Below are 15,988 nucleotides of genomic sequence, written 5' to 3' on the forward strand. Positions count from 1 at the left end.
TGCAATGCAAACACACATTCCTCGCGAAAGAGCATCTACTCTTCCCGGAAAACGCTTTAAAAAAATCCACTTTTCAAAAAAAGCTTCTCAAAACCCATCTTTATTCTTGTGCTTGCGTCTTTATGCGTACTCTTTTTTCCAGTTTTGGTTTCCTGCCAGACCAACGGAATATTCCCTTTTCGATGCTACCGTCACCCATCACGTGACGCATCAAGAATATCCGTTTCCCGGTCTCTCCTACCGAACTAACGGTACAACCCTTCGCGATCCTTAATGTCACCCATTATATGACACATTAGAGTTGTCCGTTCCTGATGGCTTTTACTAATTCCCGTAGATCTACAATTCCTAACCTTATTGTTCAAGTGCACACATTTTAAATATCCTAATTTTAATACAAATGAAAATACTCAAAAAAATAAGAAAATAGTCCATTTAGCAACATCCCTCTGGCTTCAAAACAACTAGTTGTCCTCAATTGTAATACTTGTAAATATCCTTCCAGAATCTCGGGATAAGATGCTAATTCCTGTTCGGTCATACACTGAGCGTCTACAGTAGAATAATTCTTGAACTTTACCAAATACTTCTGCGTAATCGTCCCGGACTTGAGTGGTCGCTCTTGATGATATATGATCTACTCCGGTTGGAGTATTTCTACTGTTTCCTCAACCTCAGGAGGTTCCTCAGCAATAGGCTAGCTGGAGGCAATCCCACATATGGCCGGAGTAAACTAACACGAAAAGCATTGTGGATCTTCCAATTAGATGGTAAATCTAATCGGAACGTCACATCGTTCACTTGGTCAATTATCTTAAATGGCCCATAATAATAATTGGAAACTTTTACCACTTTCCCTTTATGAGTCGCTTGTTTCTTTAGTCTTGCCTTCCCAAACTTGAGTAAGACTAATTGACCGGTTGTTAAGTCCGGATTATTTCTATGCTTGTCCGCAACTTTCTTATGTTTTTCTTGAGAGCACAAAATTGATCTCTTAACTTGCTTGTAGGTCGTGCCCAAATCTCGAACAAACTCATATGCTGCAAAAATTTTATCCTTAGTGACAAGGATCGGTGGAAGTAAAGGTTTACCATAAAGAATCTCAAAAGGGCTCTCCCGGTAGACAAATATACGGTATTGTTGTACGCGTACTCGACAGAGGCAAATACTTCTCCCAATCAGACTTTCTTTTTGACACATAAGATTTCAGCATATCGAATACTGTGGAATTAGCGATCTCACTTTGCCCATCCGTTTGAGGATGATATGCAGAAGAAAAATTCAACTTTGTGCCAAGGTTATCAAACAAGGCACACCAAAAGTTTCCTGACATGCGAGGATCCCGATCATTCACAATAGACTTGGGCATCCCATGTTTCTTAAAGATCTATGCTAGAAAAATCCTAGCCATGTGATCCGCTTTGATCGTTTTCTTTTTTTTTTCGAGAAAAAGTTCCTTCTATTAGTTAATAAAATTGCCCATAGAGCTACAACCACCTCTGCTAGAGAGGGCTACATCAACCATAAGGGGAGACAAGAAGTATCACCAAATCCTCACCTCGGAGGCGCGCGAGGGCAGATGCCTCCCAAAAAGTGAAGATGTTGTCAAGGATACTGCGCTCCTTGACAAAACCTGTGTGGGTCCCATGTATAACGCTCTCTAGATGTGGCCGAATCCTCAAACTCAGAGCCTTGGCTAGAATTTTGAAGGCTTAGTTGAGGATGGTGATGGGCCGCCACTGCCGAATCATCCAAGGAGCCACTCTCCTTGGGAATGAGGTAGATCAATCCCTCACTCATGCTGTCAAGCATCTCTCCTATGTGCAAGATGTACTGAAAAGCGATGCAAAGGTCCGAGCCCAGCAAGTCCCATTACTCCAGGAAAAAACTGGGAGTCAAACCATCCTCGCCAGGACAACTACCCCGGGGAAATGCTTTGTGGGCCGCATGGAGCTCCTCTAGCTGGAGAGGCAACTCAAGCCTTTGGCGCATCTCCTCAGTCACAAGACAAGGCATCTGTGCCCAAACCTGCTCTCTACATACATCCTAACACTCTGACTCAAGCTCTGCTAACAGCAGGTCACGGTAAAAGTCAGTAGCAACTGCACGCATGTCCTCTGGCTCTGAAGCAATTGACCCGTCAGGCCTCCTCAACTGGCTGACACTAGTGTACGCATGACGAGGTCCCACTACCTCAAAGAAGGACGCAGTCACCCTGTCACCCACCTGAGTCCACTGAGATATCTGTCGATGAAAAGCAAACTCATGACGCCTCTCCTCTATGCTGGCAAGCTCCTGGCGAGCCTGCTGCAACTGCTCCTCTAACCAAGGACTGTCTGGGTGCTGCTCCTGCATCCTCTGCAAGGAAGCAACGCCCCATCAAAGACGCTGCTCGTCCTACCTCGCTGCAGCCAGGCAAGCCGTAGACTCCTGGAGAAAGAAACGACTAAGCTGAGCAAGTCCAGAGGCCACTCTGTCAACAGGAGTCATGCGTGTCTGTCACGTGAGACATCCAACCCTATGTGTCCATGGACAAGCTACAGCATGACCAAGGTTCAGTTCAGTCAAGTCAGTGTAGAATAGAAAGTTATCTGGCACTTTTGTGAGTCTGTTCGCAGACCGTGCATGTCTAGACACTTAGATTAGATGTATATCCTCAGGTTGCACACCGCATGATCATCAACATTACCATCAGATCCCATCGGGATCATTTTATAGGACAGAAAAACTAATTTCCCTATTTTTGGACATTTTTCACTTATTTATTAAGTGACTTTTGTTGGGAATTGGGTAGGGCAATTTGCCTAAGATAATATATAAGAAAAGCAAGCACTAGGCTTATCTGGCAGGAGGAGGAAGGAGAGCAACAGGCACCCAGCAGGCAAGCAGCACCTCAACAGGAGCCCTAGTGTTTTCTCAAGAAGAAGAAGACCCAGATCAGCCTGGCGTTTTCAGTTTTTAGCCTTGACGTCGTTGTCGTCGACACCATCGTCATCGTCATCGTCGTCGAAGTCCCTATTACTTGATACTTTCTCTAGTGAAGCTAACCTCATTGCAGAGACGATCGATCACGAAGCACTAATCTTGGCTCTCGAGTCGAGGTCCAAAGAACCCCCTCAGGAAGAACCGATCTTGACTCTGGAGCCTAGGTCCACAGAACCCCCACAGGAAGTATTATGTGTACGAATGATTAGTCAGGTAGCATTGTTCGAGTGTTTCATTCGTGATGCTTTCCTGTATTTTAGTCACCGTCTGTATGTGATCCCTTTTCATAGGCATGACATATTGTTCGATGAACACGATTCACTTATGAATGAGCACGGATATATGCGGATTACTCATGAAAAGATGAAATGTTTGCACCCAAGGATTTCACATTCCATGTCTCTTCCTTGGCATGACACAGTATCCGAAAGAGCACAAGAAAGATTGAGCATCAAGCATCAGCATTTCCATTGTGATTTGCCACAGTTGATTGATTTAGATCAGAAAGTCAAGACTTGACCTCATTGTTTGCGTGTCTTTGATAAACGGTTTGGCACTCCGTCTCTATGTTCATCTACATTGCATGCATAGTCTTTAAAGAATTTAAAGAAGACTAGTATTTTTCCAGTCACTTTACATGGAATGGGTATGTTCATGTTTTTGTGTTGGAAGTGGTTTCAGGAATTTTCATCCTCGGAGATTCTTGAAGAAGGTAGACACATGACTATAGATGAAGTTGAAGCATCGAAGGAGCCACAGACGACTTTGTGTCGCTTTCGGCGCGGCCCAAAGAAGAAGGCATTGCAGACCTTTATGAAGTTCAAGTATCGCATGACCCACACATCAGAGTGGGCCTACGAAGAGTCCTTTCCAAGATTCCGGATGCAATTGGCGATCTCCCTCGACGCCATATAGTTCGGTACCAGTACTTCACTTTGAAAAGGAGGGGATGTCACGTGACACATCCAACCCTATGTGTCCGTGGACAAGCTACAGCATGACCAAGGTTCAGTTCATTCAAGTCAATCTAGAATAGGAAGTGATCTCGCACTTTTGTGAGTCTGTTCGCAGACCGTGCATGTCCAGACACTTAGATTAGATTCATATCCTCTGGTTGCACACAGCATGATCATCAGCATTACCATCAAATTCCATCGGGATCATTTTACAGGGCAGAAATCCTAATTTCCCTATTTGGACATTTTTCACTTATTTATTAAGTGACTTTTGTTGGGAACTGGGTAGGGCAATTTGCCTAAGGTAATATATAAGAAAACCAAGCGCTAAGCTTATCTGGCAGAAGGAGGAAGGAGAGCAACAAGCACCCAATGCAACAGGCCCTCTGGAGCACCCTCTCAAGCAAGAACCACCCCCATAGGCCTGGCGTTTTTCAGCACCATAGCCCAGCGTTTTCAGCCTTGAAGAGTCGACAATTTCAGCATGAACCAGTAGCGCTTTTCCCTAGACAGCAGTCAGCGATTTCAGCCCTCAGATCCATCGTTTTTGCAAGCCTTGAACCAGCGTTTTTCATCCCTGAAATTCAGCGTTTTTGTACCCAGCATAACAGCGTTTTTCAACCAGCCCTCCAGCATTTTTGGACAGCAGCATTTCAGCGTTTTTACAGCAGTAGATTCAGCAGGAGATATAGCAAATTCAGCAGACAAAGAACAGCCCAGAACATAGCATTTTCAGCCATCGTCGTCGCCGACGTCTGCAGACTTAGATCCCCCTTGCATCATAGCCTCGCAACTTGCATCAACATCTTGTATCAGATTTTGCAATCAATAGAATAGACTTCTCTCGCCATCAAGAGAAGGGGCCCTTGGAGGAGGGTTTGACAACATTCTGGTGTCATATTCTTCTCTCTTTATCTCTCAGTCTCATGCACCTTCATTCACAATATCTACCACTTTGTTTGTGATCATTTGCACTCTCTCATTAAAGGACGGAAGGCTCTCCCTTCCCTAAGTAAAAGGAACCTTGAGCACAGTTCGGAGCACTCATCTTCAGCAAAGTTCAACATTCACTTCCGCTGCACCTTACAGTGTCCAAGAGAGCCACCACTCGCTCTCTGAGCTCGGAGTCCAACAAGATCCTCTCAGGGATGCGTAGCATCGTGATCCCCCTCCTCTGTCTATCTGTCATCGTGAGGATCACTGGTGCATGGTCCGAAAAAGATGTCCCAGCCAAGATGCAAATTGACCCACCCAAGTCACAGATGTGGTCACTAACGTAGAAGCGATCTATCAGAGATAGATTCACTCCTCCCACTCTTCAGTCCGGGCGAGAGAAGGCCAAGCTGTCTGGGGGCCTCACAAAGCCAGAGTGCTACCAAACATCTGAAACTCTTAAAGTCATGCATAGCCTCTCCCAGGCTGCCAACTCAACTCCATGCATAGTAGCATGGCTACCTCCAATCCTATCAGAGGGATCCTCCAGCATATTGAAGTCACCCCCAATGCACCATTGCTCTGTATGCAACAGAGACTCTACAATGTGAGACCAAAACTCTGCACATACACTTGCCACATTGGGTGCATAGATATTCAGGAAGCCCAAGAGGCAACCCTGAACTCCATAGTAATCCACTAAGCCCTGCCAGGCACAATAATACGTCTACCCACAATGGCCTGCCTTCAAGAGTCCGAAATAGTCATACATACCCCTCCCTGGATACCCCCCGGTCCAAATGCAGCCGACCACATCGTTGTATGCAGCTCTCACAAAGATGATGCTCCTGCAACATAAGAAGGTCAATCTCTCCACCCACAAGGCAGCGCTAAAGCTCCTCATGCAATCGACCCCGTTGCTCCTGATGCAATCGACCCCGTTGGCGCTGAAACTGGGGTCCACCTAATCCCTGCACATTCCATGAGACAATCCTCATGGGGAACAAGAGAGAACTGATGCTGCGACAGCAGCTAACCGCGCTATCTTCGAGGCTGGCTTGGATGGAGTAATCCACATCCAAGCGTCCCCAAGATAGGCGTGACTGTAAAGACTATCTAGCCCATGCCCAAGAAGAGCGTGCCGTGTGCAAGGCAACCATAGTTATCGGGGAACGCCACCCCGTGGGCATGGAACGCCGGAACGGCGTTCCGAGGAGGATACATGTAACATGGTCCGGAACGGCCCAGAACGGCTAGACATTCCGCAAAGGCTTTTGATACTAGAACGATCGCTCAGAACGGCTGGGAATGGGTAGATTTTCAGATTTTGGTGATTTGTCTTGTGAGTCTTCCCCTTGTTAAATGTCCCTTCCCTTGCCCCTTACCTTCACAATGCACACAAGCTTTCAAGGGCCAAAGCTAAAGCTCTACCCTCTCGAGTCTCGACTCTCAAGCTCTAGCCTCTTTCAAGCTTTCAAGTCTAGACTCTAGAGTCTACAAGGCTAAAAGCTCTCCCCCTCTCTCTCAAGCTCTCTCCCTCTCTCTCTCTCAAGTTTCAAGCTCTCTCCCCCCCCCCCTTCCCTCTCCCCCTCTCAAGCTCTCAAGTCTACACGACACACGTTTGCCATAATAAGGCTGAATGGTCTTCAAATCAAGTGTTTTTTGAGTGTTAAGAGTCAAAGGACTCTGATACTACTTCTATTCAATCACACAGAGCTTAGAATTGCATTATTTGGGTGTTTTTATGCCTCCCGTTCTGCACCGTTCCCGTTCCGGACCCCTCCCCGTTCCCCCGTTCCGCCAGGATCCCGTCGTCGTTCCCGTTCTGCGTAACTATGAGGGCAACGGTCAACCTCCTCTGTCCAAGAGTCCTCATGTATGTATACATAGCATGATGGGCTATGCGTGTCAGCAAAGAAGTGTACCACAATGTGTCTACATCCTGCCGAGTCTGGAGGTGTCACTGAGAACTTGGCCAGCAGCCACAAAGTCTGTACTAGGTCTGCAACCCACAGGTCTCCCATGTGGTGAAAGAACTCGAGGGCCTGTGCCTGCAACCACTCCATCACTAAGTCCAGAGTCCACTCAGACTGGTCCCTGCCACATAGGGGAAAAGAGAGGCCAATCGCTGAGTCCACGGCCTCTATCCCTCTAACTGCAAGGAACAGTACATGAACTCTGAAACAAGTTGCCTCAAAGTCTGGTGAAGGGTCGTCGAGAAACCGCGTGAAGTCGTAGATAAAGAAATCCCACTTGCGACGAATGTCGAAACTCGTCAGTCCCCGAGGAACTGCTGCAAAGGGAGAGGTCTGCACCAGAAGGGGGGTACGCAAGAAGGGCTATCCCTCTTCTCGGTAATCGACTCATGGCAAAAGCGCTACGAAGAGATCTTCTAGCAGCCGAGGAAGGTCCTACCCCATGTGTCGGCTGCGAGGTAGGAACGAAGGGGGGCGAGGTAGGAACGAAGGGGGGATGTGGAAGCAGGGGGGCTAGTGGGAGATGGAGGAGTGGAGGGGCGGGATGTAGCAGAAGAAGAGGGGCGAGGCGAGGAGGGGGAAGGGGCGCAGGAGAACTCGGGAGGAAGAGGGGCTGTCAAAGGTGAGGCTAAGGTGGAGGGTGGAGTTGGGACCTCGTACTGCTGAAGAGGGTCGAAACGGTTCCCTATGGGAAACCACTGCTGCCAACCTGGAGCCTGGCGACCACCCGAAGGGTCAGGCTGACGTAGTGGCCCCTGTCGACAACGACCACGAACCTATTGCTATCCCTCCTGTGCTTGAGCCCCAGGCTCGGAGGGTAAGTCTGCCTGAGTACCCTATGACTCCGTCTGCTGCTGGCCAACCCTAGGAGGCTAGGGCTTAGCCTGAGCTTCAACCTAAGCTTGAGCCTCAGGTGAAAGACGAGGCCTCCTCCATGGACAGGCCTTCGCAAGATAGTCCATCTGACGACAAATGAAACAGTGATTCGAGAGGCCCCAATACTCCACGGTCTGGCGGAGCCAACCACCGCTCACCTAAGGTAGTAGAATGACCTTCGGGAGGATGTGGGTGTCCCGAACCAGAAGACGTTTTGTGGGGATGCTAGCTGCCTTGGCAGCTACAGAGGCTACCATGCGAGGTGTCTCCAGAACAATCCCAATCTGTGAGCTTATCCTAGATAGGAGCGGAAGGTACTCCCTCCTCGGGCCAGGGAAGCAGACTGAGATGGGAAGGTCTACCTCTTCGACAAGAACGTCAGTAGTAGCTGGATCGAAACCATTGCAGCACGGTTGAAAATGAGCTCGGACTGCTCGAATGTCCTCATCGCAATGACCTTGGACGCCAACTTGGGTGTCTCAAACTCTATCTGGTAATAGCCACGTCCGAGAAGTTGGACGTCGAGGATCTTGCCAACCTCTGCTAAAAGACGGGCTTGGAGGAGATCACGCACCTCTCCTCTGCTAGGGCGGGTGCTAATGATCTTACAGATGACGGAGGTCGCCTGGAGGTGATCCACCTCTGCTGCAAGGCTCGCTTGCTATGTCGACGAAAGAGCAAGTCAGATGGTAGGCTCAACAAGATCGGGCGAGGAGGCTTCTTGAGAGTCTCTCTACGATGGAGCATGAGCCTCCATCTGTGTCTGTTGTTGTGATGGAAAGGGGCGGAGCGAAGACAACCCTCTGAGAAGCTTCGACAGGTAATGTCAAAGAAACTTCATTGTCGAGGCGAAGCAAAGTGAGGCCTGGCGAGTGTGTCGAGACCGTCGCCGATAGGCTGTAAACAACCCACCACAACAGAGGCGGGGCGGGCGGGCAATGAGGTGAAACAGGGGGCAAAGGGCAGCAGTGAGCAGAGAGCGAGCAGGGGGCAGCAGGCAGGTTTCGGGCGAGAGAGCAACATGCAGATGCTAGGAGGGGGACAGCACGTTGAGGGCTGGCGGGGGGTTACGCGCACGACACAGCACGTTGGGGCGGGCTGAATGGCTGCACGTAGGAGGTGGGGCTGGAAGAGGCTACGCGAGGGCAGGGAGGGCAGCGATGGCGAGGGGGGGTGCAGGCAGCAACAACGAGCGCCAGTCTAAGCCTTTACCGCTTTGATCATTTTCTTGACTAGAATAAAGTGAGCTTGTTTGCTAAATCTATCCACAATGGTCCAGATCGCATTATTTCCAATCTGAGTCTTTGGAAGATCCATAAAAAAAATCCATGGCAATACTCTCCAAGGGTCGATCAGGCACAGGGAAAGGTTGGAGTAACCCAAGCGTCTTATGCCGATCGTACTTTATCTTTTGGCAAACCAAACAATTCCCTGACATATCGATCAATGTCTGCTTTAAGGCTTGGCCAAAAGAAATATCTTTCCAATGCTAAAGTTGTAGGGAGAATTCCCTAATGACCCGGCAAAGCATGTGCTTCTTCCATGATTTTCTTCCTCAGTGTTTCCACCCCGCAAATTTCTTGGTGGTGATAGAGGTAACCATTCCGAATGGAATAGGGATATTCATTCTCTCCGTTCTGCCACTTACTCCAAATAGAGGACAAGTCTGAGTCATTCGGATACAAATCTGAAAGAGTTTCCAATTCTTGGTGATATACAGAAGTGACTACATTCACCCTAGGCCGTCAAGATAATGCGTCTGCAGCCACATTCTTACTCCCAGCCGTATGAAGGATCTGGAAGTGAAACATGGACAAAAAGTTGGCCCATCTCATCTGCTTCTCAGATAATTTCCATTGCATAAGAAAATACCGCAAACTCTGGTATCGGTTTTAATCACAAAATCCACTCCTAGAAGGAAGTGCTTCTGAGTAGACAAGGCGTCAATCATAGCCATAAGTTCCTTCTCGTAGATCGAGGCATGTAATTCTGCATCCTTAAGCCGTCTACTTTCATAAACCACTGCGTGGGCTTCTTGGTTAAGCAGTGCACCGATGCAATCACCTGAAGCATCACAATGAACCTCAAATGGTTACCTTAAGTCTGGCACTCTCAAAATAGGTCCATGGCTTAATAGATACTTTAGCCTATCAAAGGCACCTTGTTGTCTCGATCCCCATTTCAAAGGGATCTTCTTCCTTGTTAGGTCATGGAGTGGTCCTCCTACTTGAACAAAGCCTCAGATAAACCTCCAATAGTAGAACACAATCCATAAAAGCTACATACATCATGTACCGTTGTGGGAGTTGGCCAATCTTGTACAACCTCGATCTTTGCGGGATCCATACTCACTTGGTTGTGTGAGACTATATGGCCAAGATAGTGTATCTCAATGAGAAAGAACTCACTCTTCTTTGCATTCACATGCAACTCATGCTTTCGCAATTCCTGAAACACTATGTCCAAGTGCTTCCGATATTCCTCCTCAGTCATCGAAAAGACGAGTATGTCATCAAAGAACACTCCTTAAAAAGCTCCGTGTGGGCTGAAAATTCAATCCATCATTCGATTGAATGTGGCAGGAGCATTGGTCAAGCCGAAAGGCATTACCAAAAATTCATGAAGTCCAAAGGTTTTGCGAAAGGCGATCTTATGGACATCCTCAGGGGCTAGGCATATCTGATGATACCCGCTCTTTAAGTCAATGGGACAAAAGATGCTTGCTCCCTGCAATTTATCGAGAATATCATCAATCCGAAGAATTGGAAAGCGATTCTTGATAGTGATCTTGGTTAGAGATCGGTAATCTATGCATATTCGAAACGTGCCGTCTTTCTTCTGCACCAATAGAACTCGAGAACAGTAAGGCGATGTACTTGGTCGTACTAGACCTTTTTCCAGAGCTCGGTGACTTGCTTCAAAATTTCCTCTTGCTGAGCAAGACTAACCCGGTAAGGGGGTTGGTTTGGGGGAGAGCTACCCGATAATCAATGTGATGATCTCCCGGATGTTCCGGAGGTAACTTGTCCGGCAGAGTATCGATGAAACAATCTTTATACTTTTCAAGAAATTGAAAACGTTTAATTTCCAAACTAGAGAGCGAACCCTCATTAGTTTTATCTCTTTTTCATGCAAAAATCAAGTAAGTAGAAACACGCGTCTTTATTTCCTTTTTAATGGAGATATGGCTTACAATAAGGAATAGCCAATCCACTGCATTAGCAAAAATTTTGATGTTCTTGCCCTCATGCTCAAAGGCGAGGGTCTTTTCTACATAATCTGGAATCGGTTGCATATGGTAGTGCCATGGCATACCCAAGATGATATCACATCCCTTGATAAGTGCCATCAAAAAGCATTCGCGGTCCTTGTACTCGCCAATCCGAAGATTGAGTTGTCCTTGCATGGGAGTTGCATTGCTGGTCAACCCCTCGAATGGCGGTCCAGAAGTGACCGGATTTCCAAGCTGAGCCAATGTGAGGCCCAAGCGTTTTGCAGTTTCCAATGAGATGAAGTTGTCCGTCAATCCAGAGTCATAAAGGATCAACACCCGCTGGTTATTCACGGGTCCCCAGCCTTTAAGGAGCTGACGCTTCCCTTTTTCGATTTCTGTATTCCCTTACACATTAAGAATGGAATTCAGGTTCCTTCTTCGATTGTACCTTCTTCGGAGATACTTGTTCTTGCCGTTGCTGCCGAACAAGGCAGTCAGGCTTTATGTGTCCTTTCTTACCACAGCAGAAGCACCTTCCTTATTCTTTGAAGGTCTATACTTGGTTCTATGTGAGCTACTTGAGCCGTTTCCCTGGCTTCTTAGGCTGACCCGGGTCCTCTAGGGGACGCTTTTTGCCTTGGTTGCCTTGGTCATCATAAACCGCTCTTTGCCTTGCACGGTACGTGCTATGTTCCATCCGTCTAGGGGTACCAGTGAAATGTAGATCCTCGGCAATAATTGTCGTTTCCATCATCCCCTGAAGGGTGTCGTGTGGGTTCACATTCTTGCTTTTTCAAACGGTGGTTGAAGGCCTCCTTCGAACTTTGCATCTTTTCCTCGCCGGAAATCTTCATGAAAGGCATAACTTTCAGAAGAACCGACCAAAACTTGTCAACATAAGCCGTGACTTTCTCATGTTTCTTCTGGGCGAGCCAGTCCCATGCCTTCCGAATGTCCTTCTCAAAATCAGGCGGAAGAAATTGTTCATAGAATTGAATTGAGCCCACGTTCTAGCTTGTGTACCTTCCAGAATTTTGGCTAACCACCAGTTGCTTGCTGTCCCCTTGAGATGCATCCCAACATGACGCAACTTGGATTTTTCGGTGAAGTTTCCATTGGCAAAAGCAACTTCAAATTGCTTGATGAAAGACACTGCCTTGGAGATATCTCTCCATCCTGTGTAGTTGTCAAACTTCACATCCTTGTCACCGGATTTGAAAACCCGCATCTTGCGATGATGCATGCGGTTATCCTTCTTGAACTGGGGCTTTTCTTTAGTATTACGTAGGGAAGTAGTATGAGTTTTCTTCTTTGGAGAAGATTTAGATACTGTATGAGAAGTAGATGTAGTAGTATAGTCAGGAGAGTATGATGGAGAAGAGATAGAGACATCCTTGCTTTCCTTAAGAAAAAAAAGTTCTTTTTCCTGGCCCTTGCTCTTAGAAGGCCGTTTGTCCTGATCCGGAGATCCCTAGTGCGCTTCGACACCTCTTTTCCCACCATCCTCTTGCGGGTTGCTCCCACAAGCAGGATATTTCTGACACCCATCGACATCTGTTTCTTGCGGCTTCTTGATTCTATCCAAAACCTTTTGGACGGCCCACAATGAAATAAGCTGCTACAATTCCGCGAGTTGAGCTCGCACTTGCTAGAGTTCGTCTTCAACGGTTCTTCCATGGCTCATCATGGTTCTTCCCGTTCCTTGTCGGAATTGTTCTCCTTTGCACAGAAAGAGAGGAATCCGAGCTCTAATACCATTGTCACAAACGGGAGCGCACACGGATATTCAACAAGCTGAAAATAAATAATCTTTCAACTCAAAAGAGATGTGGGAGAAGATCGACACAGTATTTGGAACCAGAAGATGGGCTGGTCCCCCCCCTTAAAGAGAATCTTTATTAGGGAGAATCTTTTTACAAGCACAAGAACCGGAGTGACCCCTCCATTCTAGATCTTCCGACTCGAAGGTCGGTTCCTTCCCTTGCGGGAAATTCTCGAGGGACAAGCTCTCAATTCGATTTCCGTCTGTTCCCAAAACAAAAAAGCTCTACAAACCGTTCTTGATTCCGTTCCAAGGCCTTATTGCTTCTTCTCTGTGATGAAGCACATGCAAAAGCACAAACACGAAATAACAACTCATACGGCGAATTCATGATTGATACCTGTTGCTCCGAGTACGGAATCTTGTGTACTGGCTTCACTCGATCGCTTGCAAGTTCTCCGCCACGTAAACTCTTGCCGCTAGCGCTGGCACTTCTGCCAAATTGAGAGACGAGGCGGGTTGCTTTTATAGGCTCCCGCACCCAGCAGGAATAGGCGGTGCGGAGCCAGCTGGAATAGGGAAGCAGTAGCGCTAGAGAGGAAAGAGGCTACGGGCTAGTTTTGGCAACGCTGAGAGAGAGAGAGAGAGAGAGAGAGAGAGAGAGAGAGAGAGAGAGAGATGCAACCAACGCTGGTTATTTTATTAGTTCTTGCTTTTATTTATATAGACAGCTAGTCACTTTTATTAAAAAAATGTAAACATAGATAAAACTCCATAAAACTCAGTAAGCTGAAATTTATGCTATGCAATCACATTCCAGGTGTCCCCAGATAAAGTTCTCAGGCACAGATGCAATACAAACACAGATTCCTTGCGGGAGATCATCTGCTCTTCCCCGAAAACGCTTAAAAATATTCCGCTTTTCAGAAAAAGCTTCTTAGAACCCATCTTTATTCTTGTGCTTGCGTCTTTACGCATACTCCTTTTCCGCTTCAGGTTTCCTGCCAAACCAACGGAATATTCCTTTCTGATACTCCCATCACCCATCACGTGACGCATCAGGCATATCCATTTCCCAATCTCTTCTACCAAACTAACGGTACAACCCCTTCGCGATGCTTAATGTCACCCATCGTATGACACATCAGAGTTGTCTGTTCCTGATGGATTTTAATAATTCCCGTAGATCTAGAATTTCTAACTTTATTGTTCAAGTGCACACATTTTAAATATCCTAGTTTCAATAAAAAAGAAATTACTCGGAAAAATAAGAAAATAGTCCATTTAGCAACAACAACTGACTAGAGAGTGTTAGCCTTCTGCGTGCTAAGCACAGGCCCCTTAGGCAAAGTACAACCCTTCCCTCTAAAACAGTGATTAGACACTCTGGCAACATATTGTCTTCTTAGCAATAGGCGTACAAGACCCATTTCTTTTAGAGGCATGCTAGTTGGGGACCCCTTGTGTAAAAATCACAAAGAAGAACTAACTCAATATTCTGATAATCCTCAAAAAAAGATAGGAAATCCCACATAGTCAAGCCATAAAATGCAAATTGATCATGTTTAGTTCCGGAAAACCTTATATTCTAGACCAGGCATAAATAACAATATAATCGCAAGTATGACCTACCTCAGTAGCTAAATTGACAAGGTCTTCGGTCGTCAAAGCTAAATCTTTTTTTGCTTCAAAAGAACACTCATCATCAAGAACTGCCGGATTCTCTTCTTCTGATAAGTCACTCTCAACATATGCTCCTCTTCGCCGTCTCTTCTGACCAGGGAGAGAACCGTTTTTGACAGAAGTAGTTGCAATTTTATGTGTGTTCCCTCTAGCTGCTCTTGAGGACGTTTTCTGTTCAACTCCAGGTGTTTCTTCAGCTTCGAATCCTGTATCTTGTACTCTTTCTCCTTTAGTATCCTTTCGTTTCCTCACAACAGATTTTGTTGTACCTCCTTCCTTGAGCACCATGCTCTTTCCTTTACCTTGTTCAATTTGTGAAATTTCATTGCCACCAACAACAGTGCATGCTCTCCCCTCTTCGTTGATAACTGCATCCTTTTTGCCACCAGCCTTTCTAGCTACCTTTGTTTCTTTGACGTCCTTTTTTGGAGCACAATATCCTTCTGAAATCCAAGAAGGCAGCACTCTTCTCTGTTTGTTGTTTATGACTGGTGAAACTGAAGAGGCCGTCGTAGAAATGTCATTGTCAACCTTGTTATCTGAAGGAACAAAGACTTCTGTAGCTTGACTATCTGAGAGAACAAGCTCACTCTGTCTGCCTTCAAACAATTGATCCTCTGCTAACTTGAATTCTGAGAGAACTGCTGCATTAGCCTGATCTTTTGCTACCTTTGCCAACTGCACAATCAAGAAAATATGGAGAATTTAAAGCCCAAAAACTAAAAGGAAAAATCAACAGCTCTGACATATGAAGCCTCACAAATCTACTAACTTCTTTACTGCGCAGGAGTAGGAGAGCAACTACATGTTTGCACAAGTTCCCTTTAGCTTTAGGAGCTGCAGGACAGGAGCATTGACAAGTGGGGTTGGAAGAAGACTCCGTATTTATGAGTATGCTTAAGCTGTAGTTATCACCTGGATTTGAACCTAGTCAAGGAAAAACGTCTTCATTATGCACAGTTCAGTTATTCAAGCCACAGTCATAGAGCTGACAAAAACAAATATTTTCAAAAATTAAAATATTATCGATGTGTGAATTGTCCTAGAGCTTAGATCAACACAAGTCCCTCTAAAAGCAGAACAACTTGGGACTGATGCTGGAAATCAACAGTCTGACCCAATCGCAACCTTCATGTTAACATTGTCAATCAGAAATACACTGTGCACAGACAACACATTCTGCCTAAAAAAGCACCAAGAGAACATTAAGGAACAGAACAAGTGAAACCAGCTGGCCACTTGAACAGGCGGTGAATCACACCAACACCACCAACGCTGAACTGAAACGGTAGAATTTGAAATAACACAAGCCAAAAACAGGGGGGATGAATTCCCTCCCCTCAACAGGCAGCCCTTGTGATACTTCTTTTTATGATGGTGAACAATCGCTGTTACGATTGTTCTGCGAGCCATTCACATGACCTAAGGTCCCAACTAGCACCCTAGCCTTAAATTCATAGGCCAAAGGGCCAAAGGCATTCAAAAGCAATCTGCTATTTACAACTTGGCCCCGGAAATAGTTGACCCAAATAATCCACGCAGGGAATCTGCAAGTAAAGCTTGCGTAGAAACCTCCACGTCAACATGCGTAGTAGGATATACC

General features: G+C 46.4%; 1 protein-coding gene across 3 annotated transcripts in view; it reads right to left on the reverse strand.

Moving 5' to 3' along the window:
* Positions 1-15,988, reverse strand: part of LOC147431914 (uncharacterized) — a 66,375-nt gene that overhangs the window by 36,464 nt on the left and 13,923 nt on the right. For all 3 annotated transcript variants that reach the window (XM_086494361.1, XM_086494362.1, XM_086494363.1), the window contains exons 2-3: positions 15,158-15,312; positions 14,335-15,063 (exon numbers count right to left, since the gene is read on the reverse strand). In XM_086494361.1, coding sequence (XP_086350487.1) covers positions 14,335-15,063; positions 15,158-15,312 — 884 coding nt within the window. The remainder of the gene's footprint in view (positions 1-14,334; positions 15,064-15,157; positions 15,313-15,988) is intronic.

The sequence above is a fragment of the Adiantum capillus-veneris genome, chromosome 21, assembly GCF_014529385.1.
Source record: "Adiantum capillus-veneris isolate H3 chromosome 21, ASM1452938v2, whole genome shotgun sequence".
In the NCBI taxonomy this organism is placed as follows: Eukaryota; Viridiplantae; Streptophyta; class Polypodiopsida; order Polypodiales; family Pteridaceae; genus Adiantum; species Adiantum capillus-veneris.